This window comes from Grampus griseus, assembly GCF_964374135.1.
Source record: "Grampus griseus genome assembly, chromosome: 3".
Lineage (NCBI taxonomy): Eukaryota > Metazoa > Chordata > Mammalia > Artiodactyla > Delphinidae > Grampus > Grampus griseus.
In genome coordinates this window covers 162453497-162473304 of record NC_139019.1, presented here as the reverse complement: position 1 = coordinate 162473304, position 19808 = coordinate 162453497, and the positions used below count along the sequence as shown (strand labels likewise).

Genomic DNA, 19808 nt, shown 5'->3' with positions numbered 1-19808 from the left:
ACTACTAAACTACAGTACTCAAAACACTGCCACTGGCAAAAAGATAGACATACAGATCAATGGAATAAAATTTACTGTCTGTAAGCAAAGTCATGCAATTATGGACAACTGATTTTCAGCAAAGTTTCCAAAACAACAGGGAAAAGATAGGCTACTTAACAAATAGAGCTGGGACAACTAGATATTCACATGCAAAAGAAGGAAGTTGGACCCCTATCTCAGCATATACAAAAATTAACTGAAAATAAATTAAAGATCTAAATGTAAGAGATAAAATTATATAGCCTTTGGAAGAAAACATAAGAGTAAATCTTCATAACCTTGGATTAGTCATTGCTTACTTAGATATGGTACTAAAAGCACAAGAATCCAAAGGAAAAAGTAGATAAATTGGATTTCACCAAAATGAAAAACTGTTGTGCTTTAAAAGATACTATCATGAACATGAAAATCCAACCTTTCAAATGGGAGAAAATTTGCAAATCATGTATCTTGTAAGAGTCTAGTATCCAGACTATATTAAGAACTATTATACCCCAACATTAAAAAGACAAAATTTTAAAAATGGGTAAAGAGCTTGAATAAACAATTCTCCAAAGAAGATATAAAAATGGCCAATAAATATGTGAAAAAATGCTCAACATCACTAATCATTAGGGAAATGCAAATCAAAACTACAATGAGCTACCACTTCACACCCACTAGGATGGCTATAGTGGGGAAAAAAAGGGCAATAATAATCGTTCGTGAGGATGTGAAGAATTTGGAACCTTCATACATTGCTGAAGGGAATATAAAATGGTGGAACCTCTGTAGAAAATAATTCAGTAGTTCCTCAAAAATTAAACATAGTTACCCTATGACCCTACAATACCCATTCCTATTTATGTGCCCAAAAGCATTGAAAACATAAGTTCACGTTAAAACTTGGATATTAATGATCATAACAGCATTATTCATAATAGCCAAAAAGTGGAGACAATCCAATGTCCATCAGTGGATGTACAGATAAACAAAAGTGGTACAGCCATCCAATAGAATATTATTCAGTCCTAAAAAGGAATGAAGGACTGATATATGTTACAGCATGGATGATCCTGAGAACATTATGCTAAGGGAAAGAAATCAGTCACAAAAGACCACATAATGTATGATTCCATTTATATACATTTCATATAAATGGAATGCCTATTGTTCAGAATAGGCAAATCTACGGAGGGAGAAAGTAAATTGTTTGATAGGGGGTGGGGGTGAGGGAAAAATGAGTGACTGCTAATGGGTGGGTACAAGATTTCTTTTTGGTGTGATGAAAATGTTCCTCCCTCCATTAGGTAGTGGGATAGTTGTAGCACTATATAAATATACCACTAAATTACATACATCAAAAAGGTAAATTTTATGGTATGTGAAACACATCCCAAGAGGTGTATAAAAGTTTTTAATTGCCTCTTATGGCTAGTAGCTACAGTATTGGACAGCACAGTTAGACTGCTGGATTCCAAGTCATCTGGTTCTAACCCCTAGCTCCCATGGATTCTGCCTTCAGTGGCCGATTTCTTAAGACATGAATGCTACACTCTATATTCCATGGCCCCCAGCACCAGCCACCTTCATGCCTACCTAGGTTGACACAAGCTCTTCTGAGTTTCTAGCCAGTTGTACTCGCTGGTTCAGGAACAAGCTGATGTTTGGGTAACAGCTCTATATTCCTAGGGCTCTCCTCTATGACAGCTAGGAACTGAGAGACTATGGCAGTGGGACACTTTCAAAGGACAGAACAAACCTCCAAAATGATTGGGTCCTGAGTTGGAACTCACCTGAATGCTGAAACTTGACAGTCAGAAAAATAACACTTGATGCTGCTGTTTCGGAAGAGCTGGTTGAGCTGAAAGACAGGGCAACATTTCCTTGGTCAGAATCCATGGCACAGTGGCATCGGAGAATGCCAATTAACCAAAGAATACACTTCCCCATCTTTTTTTTTTTTTTTTTTTTGTCGGTCCAGTGGTTAAGAATCTGTGCTTCCACTGTAGGGGGCATGGGTTTGATCCCTGGTCAGGGAACTAAGATCCCACATGCTGAGTGGTACGGCCAAAAAAACCCAAATAAACACGAAAACGAAAAAGAAAACACTAGCCCAGGGCCTGTTCCAGGGTATGACTTGGGCTAGCAAGTGAACCCCTCTGTGGCTGTCTCTTAGTTTGTAAAATGGGAATAAGAACCTGTCTTCATGAAATGTTAAAAAAAAGTCACCCTCCAGGTAACCAACAAGGATCTACTGTATAGCACAGGGAACTATACTCAATATTTTGTATTAACTTTAAGGGAGAGAATCTGAAGAAGGATATATATATCTGAATTGCTGTGCTGTACACCCAAAATTAACATGATATTGTAAATCAACTATACTTCAGTTTTTAAAAATGTCCAGCATATATACACTACCAAATGTAAAATAGATAGCTAGTGGGAAGCAGCTGCATAGCACAGGGAGATCAGCTCGATGCTTTGTGACCACCTAGAGGGGTGGGATAGGGAGGGTGGGAGGGAGACGCAAGAGGGAGGAGATATGGGGATATATGTATGTGTATAGCTGATTCACTTTGTTATAAAGCAGAAACTAACACACCATTGTAAAGCAATTATACTCCAATAAAGATGTTTAAAAAAAAGGCCAGATTGCCAAACTGAAAAAAAATAAATGTGCACACCAAAAAAAAGTCACCCTCTGACTACCCAGTGTCCATAGGTCAGTCTCTACATGGGAACAGGGTGGACAAACAACCCCATTCTCACCGCATCCTTAATATTTCTCTTGTTCCGCTGGTGTTTGGGGGTGCCTGGGGCTATGTCCTGGGAATAGATTAAGTTGGTGACAGTGAAATTCAGCTGGAAGTTCTGGAAGCTGGGACTGATTGTTGGTTGGTCTGTTGGTATATGAATTGATGGCTCCACTTCTAGAATAAAAAGAAAGTATGAAGTTTTTAACAAAGAAGTCATTACAGCCAGTCTACTTATTCCTGGCAATGTGGACTGAGGTGGGATTTTAGAAGTGGGCTACACTCAAAAAGAATGAAACAATGCCATTTGCAGCAACATGGATGGACCTAGATATTATCACACTAAGCGAAGCAAGTCAGAAAGAGAAAGACAAATACTGTATGATATCACTTATATGTGGAATCTAAAATTCGATACAAATCAGCATATCTATGAAGCAAAACCAGACTCACAGACATAGAGAACAGATTTGTGGTTGCCAAGGGGGAGGGGGATGTGGGAGGGAGGGAATGGGAGTTTGGGATTAGCAAAGGCAAGCTATTATATATAGGATGGATAATCAACAAGGTCCTTCTCTATAGCACAGGGAACTATATTCAATGTCCTGTGACAAGCCATAATGGAAAAGAATATGAAAAAGAATATATATATGTATAACTGAGTCATTCTTCTATACAGAAGAGGTTAACACAACATTGTAAAGCAACTGTACTTCAATAAAATTAAAAAAAAAATTGGCCTACAGAAGACTGTTCATCTACCTGTCCACCTTGAATCCATTCATCAGTCTGCCTGTCCAACTCTCCACCAAGCATTATGAGAGTTCACTAGGATGTGGTGAAGAGGAGCTTGGGCTTCTCTGGGGCAGAGTTGGCAGGTGCAGGTGCTGACCATCTCAGTGGGCATCTGTCACACAGCTTTGTTGACCTAGGTTCCTAATGTGTCTTCTTGCCTCTGTTCTTCCTCCCCGTCCCCAATCATTGTCCTTGTAACACGGAGAGGATGCGCTTTCTGAAGTAGAATTCTGGGTGTGTTCTGTTCCTCCACAAACCATTCCAGTGCCCAGGAAAGTCCCTGCCCACATCTTCAGCTACAGCTTTCCCATGTCTCATGTCAAGGTGTATGCTCCAGCCACACCAAACTTCTTAAAGCCTCCTCCAATGACATGTTCTTTCTATATTCTAGGTTATAGACACATGTAGCACAGCTGCCCATCTCTTTCCCCCAACTAGGTCCTGTTCTCCTTCAGATCTCAGTTTCTTCATCACTTCCTCTAGAAAACTTTCCAAGAGAGAATTGTGTATCCCTTTTGGGGGTTCCCACAGAGTTTTGAAATTCCCCTGTTATAGTGGTTTTCACGGTGTATCATCAGTGCCTATTTATTTTCATGGCGTATACATTGAATGAATGAATGAATCAACCAATGCATGACTCATAACTGCAGCCTAAGAAGGAAACACAGGATCCTTTACATTCTGGGTTAGAAAAACTGACATGTAAAATAACCATTTCCTTGGTTGCAATCGCTGCATTTTCTCTTCCTGCATCCTGTTGGATGACACATTGCCATGAATCATCAACATGGGCTTCCAGAAAGCCCCCCTTTTTCCTCTGCAGCCTCTATCCATTTCACTGCTACCCAGAAGCCCTATCCTTCTTCATAAAACCATCTTTTCCAGCCATGAACCTATTCCCCCACCTTATCTCATACCTGTCACATGCACATCTGTCAACTGGTAGGTGGCACCCAGCCAGTGGGATGAGGCATTAAGGGTCTTGTCTAGAAACACTTGCTTCATCACGCTGGAGTCCAGTTTGGAGGAGAACAGTACCTTGATGCTGACCGACATGGGATCCAGCCTAGGAACAGAGGCCATGGGAACTCAGCCAGCACCCAACACCAGCAGTGTCTCCTGAGTTACTGTTTTATAGAGCCAAAGACCTAGGGACAAGCACTGTGGGTATCTGACTGCCTCTTCCCCCAGGCAAGAGAAGAGACCCTGACCAAAAAGGGAAAGACTTCTAGGGCTTGGGAATAGAAGCAATAACAGTAACAATAATGAATGTCTACTGTGCATCTCTAAGAAGTGAATTCCACATTCCCTCCCCATCGCTCTGGTGGAAGCTATTATTATAGTTTTCCCCATTTTAAAGACAAAGGAACTGAAGTTTGGTAACATTCAAAGTCAGCATTGTGTCCCATGATCCTCCCTCTCTCTAGTATAGATGTCCTAGTTCCTCTACCCATCCCTCAGAGACCTGGGTTCAAACCCAACTTTGACAGCTTTTGCGCTGTTCACTTCTCTGAGCCTCAGTTTTCCCATGTGAACACTGCGGATGAACATTGCATTCACTTCTTGGGGGATGTTATGAGAATTAAATGAGGTGATCTTGCATGAAAGTACTCAGCAGGGAGCCTGGCCACGGTGAATGTTATTATTGGACTATTATTAGCTGAAAGTTGTATTTCCCAAGAAGGAGGTGGGTGCAAGGGGTTGGTGGCTCCATGAGGTTAATCCTTTTCCTGCACCCCGAAGACGTACGGAAGGAGATGGTAAGATTAGCTGTCAGGGACATGGGGAAGAATGGGCACCATGTCAATGAACCTTCCAGTTCAAGGGTGTGCCAACAGGGGGTCAGAGCCTCAAGCCGCCAGCTCAGCCAATGCCTCCAATCTCAACTTACATCAGGTTGGTGACCAGGCAGGAGTGGAATATGTCTTGTAGCTGGCTGCCTCTGTACAGTTTTGTGACCTGGAATAAAGGGTAGGGAGAGTGAGTGCGATGGAGGTCTCTTGGGGCTGGAGGGGGCCACTGGAGCCAGTGGAAGAACAAACATAGGTCTTGAAGCAAGGGAGACCTGAGTTCCAATCCTGGCTCTGTCCTTAACTCACTGTGTGACCTTAGGCACAGTGCTCCCCTTTCTGAGCCTCAGTTTGCCCATATGAGAAGTGGGGAGGCAGCTAGGGTATGACCCCTGGAATCAGCAAGAACCCAGAACATGTAGGTAAAGTGAGGAGTTAAGCAATCACTTAACAGATGTAAGTCAGACTGAGGAATGAGAGGGGCACCCAGGGCAAGGAGAGATGGGAGGGGAGAGAGACCCTACCTTGTCCTGGATGTCCTTCAGCAGGGCAGTGTACTCTAAGGACATGGGGTCTGGGTTGCTGAGGTTCCAGTTGATGATGTGGAAATTTAGCTGGTACTCGCTCTGGATAGATGAACTCTGGGGTACATAGCCTGGAGCCACCAAGAGGAAGAAAAGACAGATGGAGACTCTCAGGTTTTAGGACAGAGGCATGGTGGCTTGGGGGCCCCTACCTACTGTCATAATCAACCAAAACCAGGTCCACATGTTGGGGACTATAGGGCTCCTAAATGGAAAGTCACCCTGTAGAGGGAGAAAACTGGAATTTTATAAGGAATCTCCTAAGCTGAGCTTTTCTGCTTGTGCTTATGCAGTTCCCGCTTCCTGGAATGCTCTTCCACCCTTTTCTTTTCCAGGAAAACTCCTATTCTTGCTTCAGGAGCCCATTGAGGTGGAGCTCCATGAGAGCAGACATTCATCTATCTTGTTCTTGTCATGTCCAGTGTCTAGTACAGTTTCAGGAGGCAATCCTTGACTTGCCCCATCTCTGCACTCCCATGGCACCCTGTTAATAATAGTGTCTCTGCCTTTTTTGTGTCCTTAAGTAATATATATATTTTTTGGCCACGCCATGCCGCATGTGGGATCTTAGTTCCCCAACGGGGGATCAAACCCATGCCCCCTGCAGTGGAAGCGCAGAGTCTTAAACACTGGACCACCAGGGAAGTCCCCGTAAGTAATATTAAAAAAATTTTTTTATTTTATTGAAGTATAGTTAATTTACAATGTGTTAATTTCTACTGTATAGCAAAGTGATTCAGTTATACATATATATATATATTCTTTTTCATATTCTTTTCCATTATGGTTTATCACAGGGTACTGAATACAGTACCCTGTGCTATACAGTAGGACCTTGTTTATCCATTCTATATTTGATAGTTTGCATCTGCTAACCCCAAATTCCCAACTCACCCCTCCCGCATGGCAACCACAAGTCTGTTCTCTGAGTCTGTTTGTTTCATAGATAGTTTCATTTGTGTCATATTTTAGATTCCACATATAAGTGATATCATATGGTGTTTGTCTTTCTCCTTCTGACTTACTTCACTTGTGTCCCTAAGTAATCTTTTTTTTTTTTCCTAAGTAATCTTTAGTTCACTTGATTATGACTTTTTCAGAGACAGAACCTGTATATTCTATCTCCATGGCCAGAACATGGCTTGGGACAGAATGGTCACAGAATTATTGGTATAATCTTTGTGATCAGCATGATTGCCCTAAAATCAGAATTGCACCCCCTGGCCTCCCAGCTCCTGTGTTACATTGGCCGGTGGATGTGTGGGGCTGGAGAGCTTCTCTTGGGAAGGAAGAGGGGCCCCCAATACCTGTGGTGGATTCTGGTTGTACAGATGATGATGAAGTAGGCAGGAATGTGGTAGCTGGTTCAGGAGCTATGGAAAGGGCAGTCATTAGGGAGGAACAGAGCCCCCCACAGAGTGGGAGAAGCCTCCAGGTTCACCTGGGCTCCAGAAGCCCCCAGGCTCACCTGGGCTCTAGAAACCATTCATAGGTTTACCATTAATGAGAGTGAGCGAAGGAGTGATTGTATGAGTAGAGGGATGAGCAAGCCTGTGAATGAAATGAACTCAAGAGAGTGTGAGTGGGTAAACAAGAGAGAGACTGAACAAAGAGGACAGACAGATGGAGGGGCAGAAATACAGGCAGACAGAGGAAGAATGGACACAAGGAGGGTCAAAGAGAAGGAAAGAAGAATAAACACAAGGAAGAAAAGTTGAGAGATGAATGGAAGTGCAGAAGGAAAGAAAGACAAACAGGTGAATAGGCAGAAGGATGGTTGGTTGGATGGATGGATGGATAGATGGATGGAAGGGAGGGAGGGAAGGAGGGAGGGAGGAAGGAAGAGGTCTGAGAGAAGGAATAACTAGGAGAATGGAAGAATGGATGGGTGAAAAGATAGGTGAAGTGATCATTGGATGAGTGAATGGACAAATTTGGCCAAAGCACTGAGTAGCCACCAGAGTTTGCAACTTGACACTGAGGCCCATTCTGCAGGCCCTATTTAAAGGTTTTGTTATCAGGAGGCATGGACTACAAGGTCATTATCTGACCTGAACCCTTATTTCTGTAGCGAACGCTCGTTCAAATTTCTTCCTCCAGCCCAGAAGGGTGTGGAAAATTCGGAAAGCCAATACCATGGCTGCAGGTCTAAAAAGAGACAAAGGACTCGGCATCCTTCCTCCCACTGATACCCTGCCCCCACTCAGGAGACCTGGCCTGAGTTTGGGGCAAGCTCCCTTTGTCAGTGAGAAGAAAAGTTTGGCTCAAGATCATTGGAGACTGAAATGGACAGTGGATGAAAAGATGCATACTTGTAAGAGGCTCATCTGGACCATGTTCATTATAACCTGGAAACAAAAAAGTCACACATTAAGGGGAGGCTGAGGAACAAGCCCAGATATACATGGGCTTTGTCCATGTGGGGCTTCTTTCGGGATGTCATTCCCTCTGTACCAGGTGAGCATCTATGCATCTTCTAGGATCAGACTCAAATGTCATCTCCACTATAAAGGCTTTCCTGACCTTTGGATTAGAAATGACCCTTCCTTACCCACCTCACCAGCAAGTCCCCAACAAGAGACTCTCATAATATTTATGTTCACACATTTTTGCCCCCAAATATCCATCCACCCTGCCATCTGCCCTTCCAGCCTCCCTCCAATCTATCCCTACATCCAGTGAATATTTATGGAAAGCTTACAATGTGTCAGGTTCCATTTACATTTGGGGAATATACTGCCGAATCAAACAGTCTTTGCCCCACTGGAACTTACATTAGGATAGGTCGTACATGTAGCCTGTCTGTCTCTGGTGTCGGGCACAAGGCCTGGCTTATAGTAGATGCTTGGTAAATGCTGAATGAGTGAACACAATGAAGCATATAAGTTGTGCAGCTTACAAGGGGTTGGGGAGAGTCTTAAACTGGCCCCTGCAGTGGCCAAGGTGAAAGGGAAAAATGTGAACTCAGAAGAACCTCAGGACCTAGACTGGTGAAAAACCTACTGTGGGTGTGGACAGTTCCCTTCCCTTCTCTGTAATTCTGTTTTCCTCTTTGCTAAAATGGGAGTCATAAAGGACCAGGATGTCTCCTGCCCGCCTGATGGGGCAACGGTGATAAGAAAGTGTGAGTTGCCAAACTCTATTCCTAGGTTGGGGACAGAGAGAGGGGAAGCGGAGTAATTCCAGTCAACCTCACCACAGCTGTGCATTGACCCTCAGAGCCCCCGTTAAGGGTCACCCTTCCAAATGCTCTTTCTTCCTGGATTCTAGGCTGATGCCCAGTGTGTCCAAAGCTTGGATCCCCTAGGCAGAGTGCCTGCCTGCTTTCCTGGCATAGGGGCCCCAACCAAGAGAGAAACCCATCCTGGTCAAAAGTGAGAAGTGGGGCTGTAGAGCACAGGAAACTCTACTCAATACTCTGTAATGGCCTATATGGGAAAAGAATCTAAAAAAGACTAGCTATATGTATACGTATAACTGATTCACTTTGCTGTACACCTGAAACTGACACAACACTGTAAATCAACTATACCCCAATAGAATTTTTTTAAATGTGCATCTCATGTATTTTATTAACAAGCTTACATTTATTAAAAATATTCTTAAATTTTTTATACAATTTTATTTATTTTATTTTTTTGGCTGCGCTGCACAGCATGTGGGATCTTATTCCCCGACCAGGGATCAAACCCGTGCCCCCTGCACTGGGAGCTCGGAGTCTTAACCACTGGATCACCAGGGAAGTCCCTTTTATACAATTTTAAAGGTTACTTTCCATTTACAATTATTACAAAATATTGGCTATTTTCCCCGTGTTGTACAGTACATCCCTGAGCCTATCTTACACCCAGTAGCTTATGCCTCCCACTCCACAACCCCTGTGTTGCCCCTCCCCCCACCCCCACTGGTAACCACTACTTTGTTCTTTACACCTGTGAGTCTACTTCTTTTTTGTTATATTCACTAGTTTGTTGTATTTTTTAGATGCCACATATAAGTGAGATCATACAGTATTTGTCTTTCTCTGTCTGACTTATTTCACTTAACATCATACCCTCCAAGTCCATCTATGTCTCTGCAAATGGCAAAATTTTGTCCTTTTTATGACTGAGTAGTATTCCATTGTACACACACACACACACACACACACACACACACACGCATCTTTTTTTATCCATTCATCTGTTGATGGACACTTAGGTTGCTTCCATATCTTGGCAATTGTAAACAATGCTGCTATGAACGCTGGGGCACAGGAATATTTTCAAATTAGTGTTTGTTTTTTTCAAGAGTGGAATTGCTGGGTCATATAGTGTTCTATTTCTAGTTTTCTGAGAAACCTCCATACTGTTTTCTGCAATGACTATACCAATTTACATTCCTACCAACAGTGTACAAGGGTTCCCTTTTATCCACATCCTTGCCCACAGAATAGCAGTAATTTCCAGGAAGGAAATGTTCATATCAATAGGAATAGAATAGAGATTAGTTATGGGGAAAAGCTGTTTTCTAGGAGATGGTCTGAGCAAGAACGTGCTGAGATGAGATTTGGAGGACAAGGAGGAACCAAGCACAGCTGAGTTCCGAAAACAGTAAGTGCATGAGAATGGAAGGATGTCTGGGCGCTGCAGGAACAGAAGTGAGGCTGGATTAGGGAGCAAGGTAGACAGTGGGACAGGCTGAGGCTGTGTGGGCATCAGGGTCCAGACCATGCAAGAATCCATCAGCCACTAGATGGGATTTGAAATTTCATGACCCAGAGATTAGACCTGTGGAGCTGGGGGTGGAGGTCAGAGATGTTGGAGGTCCTGGAGAGAATGTAGAGGTCACCGGAGCTGAAAGAATAAAATTGTTGGATCCTATCATGAAGCAACGAGAGGCTAGAGTTATTAATGGAAACTTGCATCTCTACCTTAGCTTAACCTGAGACTTTTGCTGGTCTGAGGCTATTGTGGGGCTGAGTATCTGGGGGATGGGGCATACTTTCCTCCCAGGGAGCAGGCTGAGGGAGGAAGGGTCCCAGGGTCATGGGAATATCTGAGCCCTCATTACTCACTGCTGGTGGTGGGGATCCAGTACTGATGGTTATAACCTGCAGAGAGAGGCAGAAAGAAAGAGTAAGATGATGGGAGAAGGTTAAGAAAGGAGTGAAGGGGGACTTCCCTGGCAGTCCAGTGGTTAAGACTTCACCTTCCAATGCAGGGGGTGCGGGTTCATTCCCTGTTCAGGGAGCTAAGATCCCACATGCCTCACGGCCAAAAAAACCAAAACTTAAAGCAGAAGCAATACTGTAACAAATTCAGTAAAGACTTAAAAACAAAAAAAAGGAATGAAGTGTAGAACTGGAAACACAAGCTCGCAGACCTTACTGAGTGCTTTCTTTGAGATTCATCAGTAAATAAAGATGGTTATTCTTTATGAGTTAACTGCCTCATACTCTGATGCTCCTGATAATTTCATCCTCATAACCATTAACCTTAAAGAAAATAATGATCAAATCACCCTCAATATTGTGGAGATTTACTAGGTGCCTGGAATAATATCAACCTCATCAAATAAATAATAAGGACAGCAATTTTATGTGTGTTTCCAGCCTTATTTATGTTCTCTTCATCCATGACATATAATTTTGTCCTTGCTCGATGAGTTTCTCCCAATACCCAGCTCTCCAAAGACAAAGTTTGACCTTTGACAGCATAGTTCTTGGACTTCTGTAATGTTGGACTGAGAATAGTGAGGGAGATGGAGAGAGAGACAGACTTGGGGGGTCAGCCAGAGAATATAAAGTTGGAGAATATGAGAAAATGGAGGAAAGAGGATTTGAATAAGTATGGTTCTGGATAATGGATTGGATCCTCTTTGATGCTCTGTAAGAAATGCAAGTAAAACTTTGACTTATTTTATATTTAATAGTCTCATTGGGTTTCTTGAAATGAAACTCTTCTCTGAGACTTGACCAAGTGGAGCCTGTGGTTTACTTGGGTTATTCAGGTTTCATCTCATTTGACTCACACTTAGGTGACTTTTTTTTTTTTAAATAATGAATTGGCTTATGTAATTATGGAGGCTGAAAAGTCCCAAGATCTGCCCTCTGTAAGCTGGCGACCCAGGAGAGTCAATGGTGTAGTTCCAGTCCAAGTTCGTAGGTGACTTTTTAAAAAATTCCATTCTAAAAATGGACAAAGTGTGGAGAGGTCATGACTTGCCCAGGGCCACAGAGTAAGCAATAGGCAGGACCAGGGCTAAATTAAAGCAAGACCTATAATTCACCAAAACCCATAGTGGTTAACTACTACTTTTAGGTAATTCCCAAGGACTGCTGAAATACAAAACAGATTTTAATCCAGGTAGAAAGAAATTGTCCAAGGTGATATAGTAGGGACATAATTGCTTAGTTTAAATTGTTGTATTAGGGGCCGCTTAATATACTTTTCCATCCTGAGATTTGAGGTTTGTTATAGCTGGGTTAGTCTGAGCTGTAGCCTAGTAATTAGGTGGGCTTAGATTTTCGAGTCAATTTAGGTTTGAGTCTCGATTCTACCACATGTATTAGCTGTCTGATCTTGGGAAAATGGATTCCCGTCCCTGAGCTTTGTTTGATCCTCTGTAAAATATACATAATACCCCATAGAGTGCTGGGCAGGATTACTAAGACGTAATACATATAATGCTTTAGAACATAGGAATTCCTCAATAAATATTAGCCTTTAGTACAGGTGGTATTGCGGGTGCTGCTGCTAAGAGCATTGTGGCAAAGGAATTTGTTGCCAAAAGCATTACTAACAGCTTTGTTGTGTGTTGCTTAGGTGGGGTGTAGTTCCAGCTGGCCCTTGGAGAGTGAGTAAAGGGCCACAAGCTGCCATAAGGAAGAGAAAGAAGTGCAGTCACTGCATTGGGAACCCATTGCCCCTTGGGGAAGAGTTAACCCCAATGGCCACCATGGGCTTGCTTTATTTACCCTTTTTCTTCTTTGATGTCTGCATGTTCTATTTGGGCTTCTGTGAAAGGTCATTGAAATGAAGTAAACTTTGGAGGAAACCTTTATTTCCAGACCTGGGAAGTTCCTTTTTAGGTGTTCTCAGGGGAGAGAACTGAGCCTCCATGGAAATTCTAGGTTGGTCCAGAACTATGAAGGTGCATACAGAGAAATTACACTGCAAGGAGACCCCATCTAGGGAGCAAGAGGAGACCCCAGCTACAGCCAGCAGAACTGCTCACCATTGACGTAGAGACTGTTCCTGTCCAGGGTGTAGCGGCCCAACAGAGTGATACCATGGGTCTGTTGGCTTAGTTCCCAATACAGCCGTCCTCTGTCCAGCCTGAAGCCTGTGGGATCTGGGCGGTAGGTGCAGACCGCATCCATTCTGGTGCTTGTTCCATCCTTGTCAGCCCTGGGGAAGGAGGGACATGGGAGTAGGAACATGAAAGACACTTGAGGGTTAGATACTCTTGACAACACCTTCCTTCAATTGTACTCCTTGGGTTTTATTTTTTTTAATTAAAAATTTTTTTTATTGGAGTATAGTTGATTTACAATGTTGTGTTAGTTTCAGGTGTACAGCAAAATGAATCAGTTATACGTATGCATATATCCACTCCTTTTTATATTCTTTTCTCATGTAGGCCATTATGGAGTATTGAGCAGAGTTCCCTGTGCTATGCAGTAGGTCCCTATTAGTTATCTATTTTATACATAATAGTGTGTATATGCCAATCCTAATCTCCCAATTTATCTCGCCCCCTCTCTTACTCCCTGGTTTGAGAGGTATTTGTTTTCTACATTTGCAACTCTAGTTCTGTTTTGTAGATAAGTTCATTTGTACCCTTTTTTTTCTTTAGATCGGCACTCTTCTCTAGGTTTTATCTGCTTTCTTGAACATGTCTTTTTCTGTCTCATGTGGGGATCCAGATCCCCTCACCTCCTTAAGTGGAGTACTCTCTAGGGCTACTCCTTAGCTCAGTTTCTTCTTTTTCTCCCTGTTCTTTTTACTAATTGCTTCAAGCTCATTGTTTCACTACCAGCCCCTAGTACCTTCCCTGTCCACTCACGAAGGTAAATAAAGATAGTGTCCACTCTAGTTAAAAGTTGAGTCCTGCTTGGGCCCTGGGGTTGGGGATGTAAAGCTCCCAGGGAGGAAACTCCTGAGAATCCTGGGGCCAGGTAGTATGTGGAAGGGAAAAGCAAGAGGACCAGAGACCTTGGAGAATGTGAGTGAATCACCCCCATGGCTGGTTGTGATGTTGTGTGACAACTATTGTGGAGCCTGAAAGGAGGGACTTTATTTCAAGTTGGAAAGTCCAAAGGCTGAGGTCAACTCTTTGGGAACACATGTTGGGTAGGCAACCAGGTTTGGAGAGAAACAGAGAAAATTAGTTAAGAAGTAATAAAGGGAAAGATGGTTCAAAAATATCTTTGTCCTGAATTTAAGCTGACCCTACAGTGATTCACCCAGCTTTGCAGGTAGGAAGAAAGTTCCCATCCCTCCCCTGTCTGGGAATTCTACTTGCTATTATCCATGCTATCCATAGCATTCCCATGATATGTCTATACAGCATAGTGCAGTGGTTCTCAAAGCGTGGCCCAAAGACCTCTGAAGTTCCCAAAACTCACAGGGCATCCACCAAGTGAAAAATATTTCTTAGTAGTACTAAGACATTATTTTCACTCTCACTTTTTCAGGAGTATACAGTGAGATTTTTTCCAGAGGCCACAGGTGAAATATTGTAAAATATGGAATGCAGAAGCAGATATCCTTCTGTGTCTTCTACTAAGCCAGACATTTAAAAAATTTGGAAAAATATAAGCAATAACCCTCTTCTCATTACACTTTCTTTGGGGGGGGCGGTAGGAGAAATATGGCTATTATTCATAAAAATATGTTATTTATGCTAACCTGTAATGGGATTATCATTTTTAGTGAATTAATGAATAAATCTTTATAAAATTTATCCATTTTTTGGTAAGCACATAAAGTTCTTTAATATGGTTTCAGATTCCAGATTGCAACCAACTTTTAATAATTACCATTTACTGAGTTTGATGCAGTTTGGTGTAGTATCAAATAAGAATATATACAATTTTCAGAAAAGACAAAATCTTTGCTTACAACTTACTGAGTTTTCTCTCTCTCTCTCTTTTGGTTGAAGTAAATGAAAATTTCTCCATTTAAATTTCTAATACAGTAAATATGGACAGATATAACCCTTAAGGCTCTTTGGAGTTCTGGGTACTTTTTTTTTTTTTTTTAGCTGCGTTGGGTCTTTGTTGCTGTGCGCGGGCTTTCTCTAGTTGCGGTGAGCAGGGACTACACTTCGTTGTGGTGCACTGGCTTCTCGTTGCGGTGGCTTCTCTTGTTGAGCATGGGCTCTAGGCGCGCCGGCTTCAGTAGTTGTGGCTTGCAGGCTCTAGGCGCGCCGGCTTCAGTAGTTGTGGCACACGGGCTTAGTTGCTCCGTGGCATGTGGGATCTTCCTGGACCAGGGCTCGAACCCATGTCCCCTGCATTGGCAGGCGGATTCTTAACCACTCTGCCACCGGGGAAGTCCCTGGGTACTTTTTAAGAATGTAAAATGCTATTGAGCCCAGCCCAACCTTGGGCACTGCTGGTATTGTGGTTAAAAGGAGCGACTCAAGAACCAGAACACCTGGGTTCAAACCCTGACTCCTCTCAAGCAAGTGACTTGACTACTCTGAGCCTTAGTGTCCCGTCTGCAAGGTAGAATAATAATCGTGTTCTTGTGAGGATGAAATGAATGAAAACATGCAAACCACTTGGATTATTGTGTGGTATGTAGTATGGGCAATATTATTATTATTATTAATTCTCCCATCTTATGGAGAGATGGGGGCAGAGAACCCACCTCTTCAGCAGGATGACTGAATTGGCTGAATGAAGGACCTCATGGAAAGGCCATAGCATCATGAAGTGTAAGAAATGGGTCCTGAGCACACTGACCTCAGGGGACAGAGAGGAGAAGAGAGGCCATTTCTGCAGAGTTTAGGCCCATTTGAGAGTTTTAAAATTGCAGTATATCCTACTGGTAATCTATATTTGTTTTGTGTCCCCATTTGGTTCAGTACCTCTTTTCAGGGAATAAACTGAAGAGCTGCAGTGTCTAGAGTTTGTCCCCAGCAGGATAGAGATGAGCTGGGGGCAGTGAGAGTGTCAGGGATTCTGGCAACGCAGTTGGCAAAGATGTTACACTAGCTGGCACTACGAGATCCCATTAATAGAATGCTCACAGTGGGTCAGGTATTGTGATGAACAATTAACAACCCCAAGAGTAAGGTACTGTTATTATCACCATTTTATAGATAATGTGATTGAAGAACAGGGAGGTTCTGTGACTTGCCCAAGATCACATAGCTAGCAGGTGGGAGAGGAGGGCTTTAAACCCAGGCACTTTTTTTTTTAAAAAAAAACTGCTTTTTCTTCCTAGTCAGAGAAGGAAACTTTCCACTCTCTATATTTTTTTCCTTTCCACTGTGTTTTTATTTATTTTTATTATTATTTATTTTTTGCGGTACACAGGCCTCTCACTGCTGTGGCCTCTCCCATTGTGGAGCACAGGCTCTGGACGCGCAGGCTCTGGACGCGCAGGCTCAGCGGCCATGGCTCACAGGCCCAGCCGCTCCGCGGCATGTGGGATCCTCCTGGACCGGGGCACGAACCCACGTCCCCTGCACCGGCAGGCGGACTCCCAACGACTGTGCCACCAGGGAAGCCCCTAAACCCAGGCACTTTTTTTTTTTTTTTTTTTTTTTTTAACCCAGGCACTTTTGATCCTCTATGATACACAAGTAGCTGTGGTTGACCAGGGTGTGGGGGACCAAGAAAGGAGAGAATTGGCGTTTCTGGAGGTGATCTGGAGGAAGTCTCACCTGAGCAAGGTCAGTCTACAGCTGGTATACAGGGAACCAACGCTGCTCTTTTTGAACAGAGGACTGAGCTGGAAAGAATGAGAGGGGGATTAGCAGGAGGGACCAAGATAGCAGGGTGTGGTAGTGTTGGGGCAAGATGGGCATTGGTGGGGGTCTCTTACCAGGTGCTGCAGGTCTCTCTCAGTGGCATTGAATATCTCAGAGTCCGAGTTTCCCATGTCCTCCGTGTAGTGCAGGTTGGTGATGGTGAAGTTGACAGTAAAAGGCATCAAGAAAGGAATTGCAGCTGCAGTGGTGGGGAGAGTAAAATGAGGCCAGTCCTGAGTCAAGCCTGGTCTGGGGGCAGGAGGTAAGGCTCTGAGGACATACCTTAACTCTGTTGCCCAGTTGGGGGTCTGGCCTAGGCTGTCCTACCTGAGACACCTCATGTAGCAATCCCTGTCCAGGGCCCTCTCACATAAGGTGACCAGCCATCCCAGTTTGCTGGGACTATGTGGATTCCTGGGATGCAGAATTGGTCACCCTACTCCCACTTCCCCTTGGCTCTTACCATTTCAGCACACACCAGCACCTGCATCTCTTTGTCTTAGGGGACTTAGGCCCAGGGATCATCCACCTAGCAATGACTGATGGAAGTTGGTGGATAAATACCCCAGCTGCCTCACCACCAAGATAGGATAACTCCAAAGTACATGTTCTGTGCATTCTCTCAGGGTCCCTCTCCAGCCTCCAGAACTGTGAGATGATAGATTTCTGTTGTTTAAGCCACCCAGTATGTTGTACTTTGTTAAGGCAGCCCTAACAAACTAATACACCAAATGACCTAACAATTTCTATTCTAGGTGTATACCCAAAAGGAATGGAAACAGGAACTCAGACAGGTGTACACCCATGTTCATAGCAGCATTATTCACCATAGCCAAAAGGTGGAGACAGCCTGAGTGTCCATCAAGAGATGAATGGACAGATAAAATGAGCTACATCCATACAATGGAATATTATTCCTCCTAAACAGGAGTGAAGTTCTGATATTCACTACAACACGGATGAACCTTGAAGACATTATGCTAAGCAAAATAACCCAGGCACAAAAGGAAAAATACTTTGGATGATTCTACTTATATGAATTATCTATAATAGGCAAACTCATAGAGACAGTAAGTAGATTAGAGGTCACCCGGGGCTAGAAGGAGTGGGGAAGGGGGAATTCTTGCTTAATGGGTTCACATACCCTGTTCAGGGTGATTGAGAACAGTAGAGATGGTTACACAATACTGTCAGTGTCATTAATGCTGCTGAATTGTACATTTTAAATGGTTACAATAGCAAATATTTCATATATATATATATATAAATAAATTATATTTGACCACAATAAAGTTATTCTTACTTGTTCCTGAAGTCACACTCACAGAGGCCAAGGTAGAGGTTCCAGGTGTGGTCACAGGGGCAAAAGGACTTCCAGACAGTGTATTGAAGGTGATTGTGGTCTCGGCCACAGTGGGACCTGAACCTGTGGCAGCTAAATGAGTGGTCTCAGCAGTGGTGGTTTTCAGGACAGTGGTTGTACTTAATCCTTCTCCATGACTGGTTTTAGGTGGTGTTGGGGTCTCTGATGCTATCAAGGTCACGGTGTCACCTGTCACGGTCTTGGGAAATTCTGGGAGTCCAACTGAGGTTGTAGGTGGTGAGGTTTCTGTGCTCCAGGAAGGTACAGGATAAAACCCAACATTTGTTGCAGGGGTCCTGGAAGGCCCAAGAACGCCAGGGGAAACAGTCAGAGCTAGGGTACTTGTATTGGCCTCTGTTGCAGGCCTGGTGGCCAGTAAGCCTGTGGTCTCTGGTAAACCACGGGAAAGAGCTAAAGTTGAGGTAGTTGCGCTGATGTCTGTCCCAGGATGGGTGGAGAGTGAGGCTGTTTCTGCAGGAACACCAAATGAAGCTGTTGGAGTTAGATTAACTCTGGCTGTCTTGGTTACAGTTGTGGTGAAGAGAGAGGATGTTTCTGGTGGACTGAGAGAAACAGTCTGATTTGGAAGAGCTGTACTAGTCTCTAACCCAGGTGGGATGGATGGTGCGGCTGTGATCTCTGGTAAATGAGGAAAAATAGTTTAGTTAAAGCAGGAAACTTTGTGCTTATCTCTGCACTGGAATGGGTGACCAATAAGACTGTGGTTGCTGGTTCACCAGGAGAAAGAGTCAGAGGTACAATAGCCATAGTGGTGTCTGTCTCAGAGCTAGTGACCTGTGAAGTCCTGATATCTGGTACACTGGCTGAGACAGTAGGAGTTGGAACAACTGAACTGACTTCTGCCCCAAGACTGGTGGCCACTGAGAATGTGGTGTCTGATTCACTATGGGAAACATTGGGGGCTGTCCTGGGAACAGTCAGTCTAGTCTCTACAGGATGGGTGACCAGTGAAACTGTTGTATTTGGCTTCCCAGGGTAAGCAGTCATAGTTGGAATAGCTGAACTTGTTTCTGTATGGGTGACCCATGAGACTGTTGTCTCTGGTTTGTGCATGGAATCAGTCAGAGTTGGAAAAGTTGTACTGGTCTCTGCCCCAGAACTGGTAACCAGTGAGGTCACCATCCCTGGCATACCAGGTGTGACAATCGTAGCTGGGACAGCTGAACTGGCTTTTGCCCTAGGACTGGTGGCCATTGAGAATGTGGTGTCTGATTAATGATGTGAAACATTGGGGATTGTCCTGGGAATACTTTGGCTGGTCTCTTCAGGATGGGTAACCAGTAAGACTGTTGTATCTGGCTTCCCATGGGAAACAGTCATAGTTTGAATAGCTGAACTTGTTTCTGTTCCAGAGTGGGTGATGTGAGAGGCTGTTGTCTCTGGTTTGTGTGGGGAATCAGTTGGAATTGGAAAAGTTGTACTGGTCTCTGCCCCAGAACTTGTGACCAGTGAGGTTACCAGCCCTGGCACAGTAGAGGAGACAGTTGGAGTTGGAGCAGCTGGACTG

General features: G+C 43.7%; 1 protein-coding gene across 1 annotated transcript in view; it reads right to left on the bottom strand.

Moving 5' to 3' along the window:
- The window catches only part of LOC309821290 (mucin-16-like), a 35278-nt gene that overhangs the window by 6262 nt on the left and 9208 nt on the right, over positions 1-19808 (bottom strand). Inside the window, exons 3-14 of the mRNA XM_082652482.1 lie at positions 18221-18919; positions 16992-17116; positions 16831-16898; positions 13168-13340; positions 11006-11041; positions 8262-8297; positions 7257-7322; positions 5890-6020; positions 5467-5534; positions 4493-4641; positions 2797-2957; positions 1818-1885 (exon numbers count right to left, since the gene is read on the bottom strand). Of these exons, the coding sequence (XP_082508608.1) occupies positions 1818-1885; positions 2797-2957; positions 4493-4641; positions 5467-5534; positions 5890-6020; positions 7257-7322; positions 8262-8297; positions 11006-11041; positions 13168-13340; positions 16831-16898; positions 16992-17116; positions 18221-18919 (1780 nt within the window). The remainder of the gene's footprint in view (positions 1-1817; positions 1886-2796; positions 2958-4492; positions 4642-5466; positions 5535-5889; positions 6021-7256; positions 7323-8261; positions 8298-11005; positions 11042-13167; positions 13341-16830; positions 16899-16991; positions 17117-18220; positions 18920-19808) is intronic.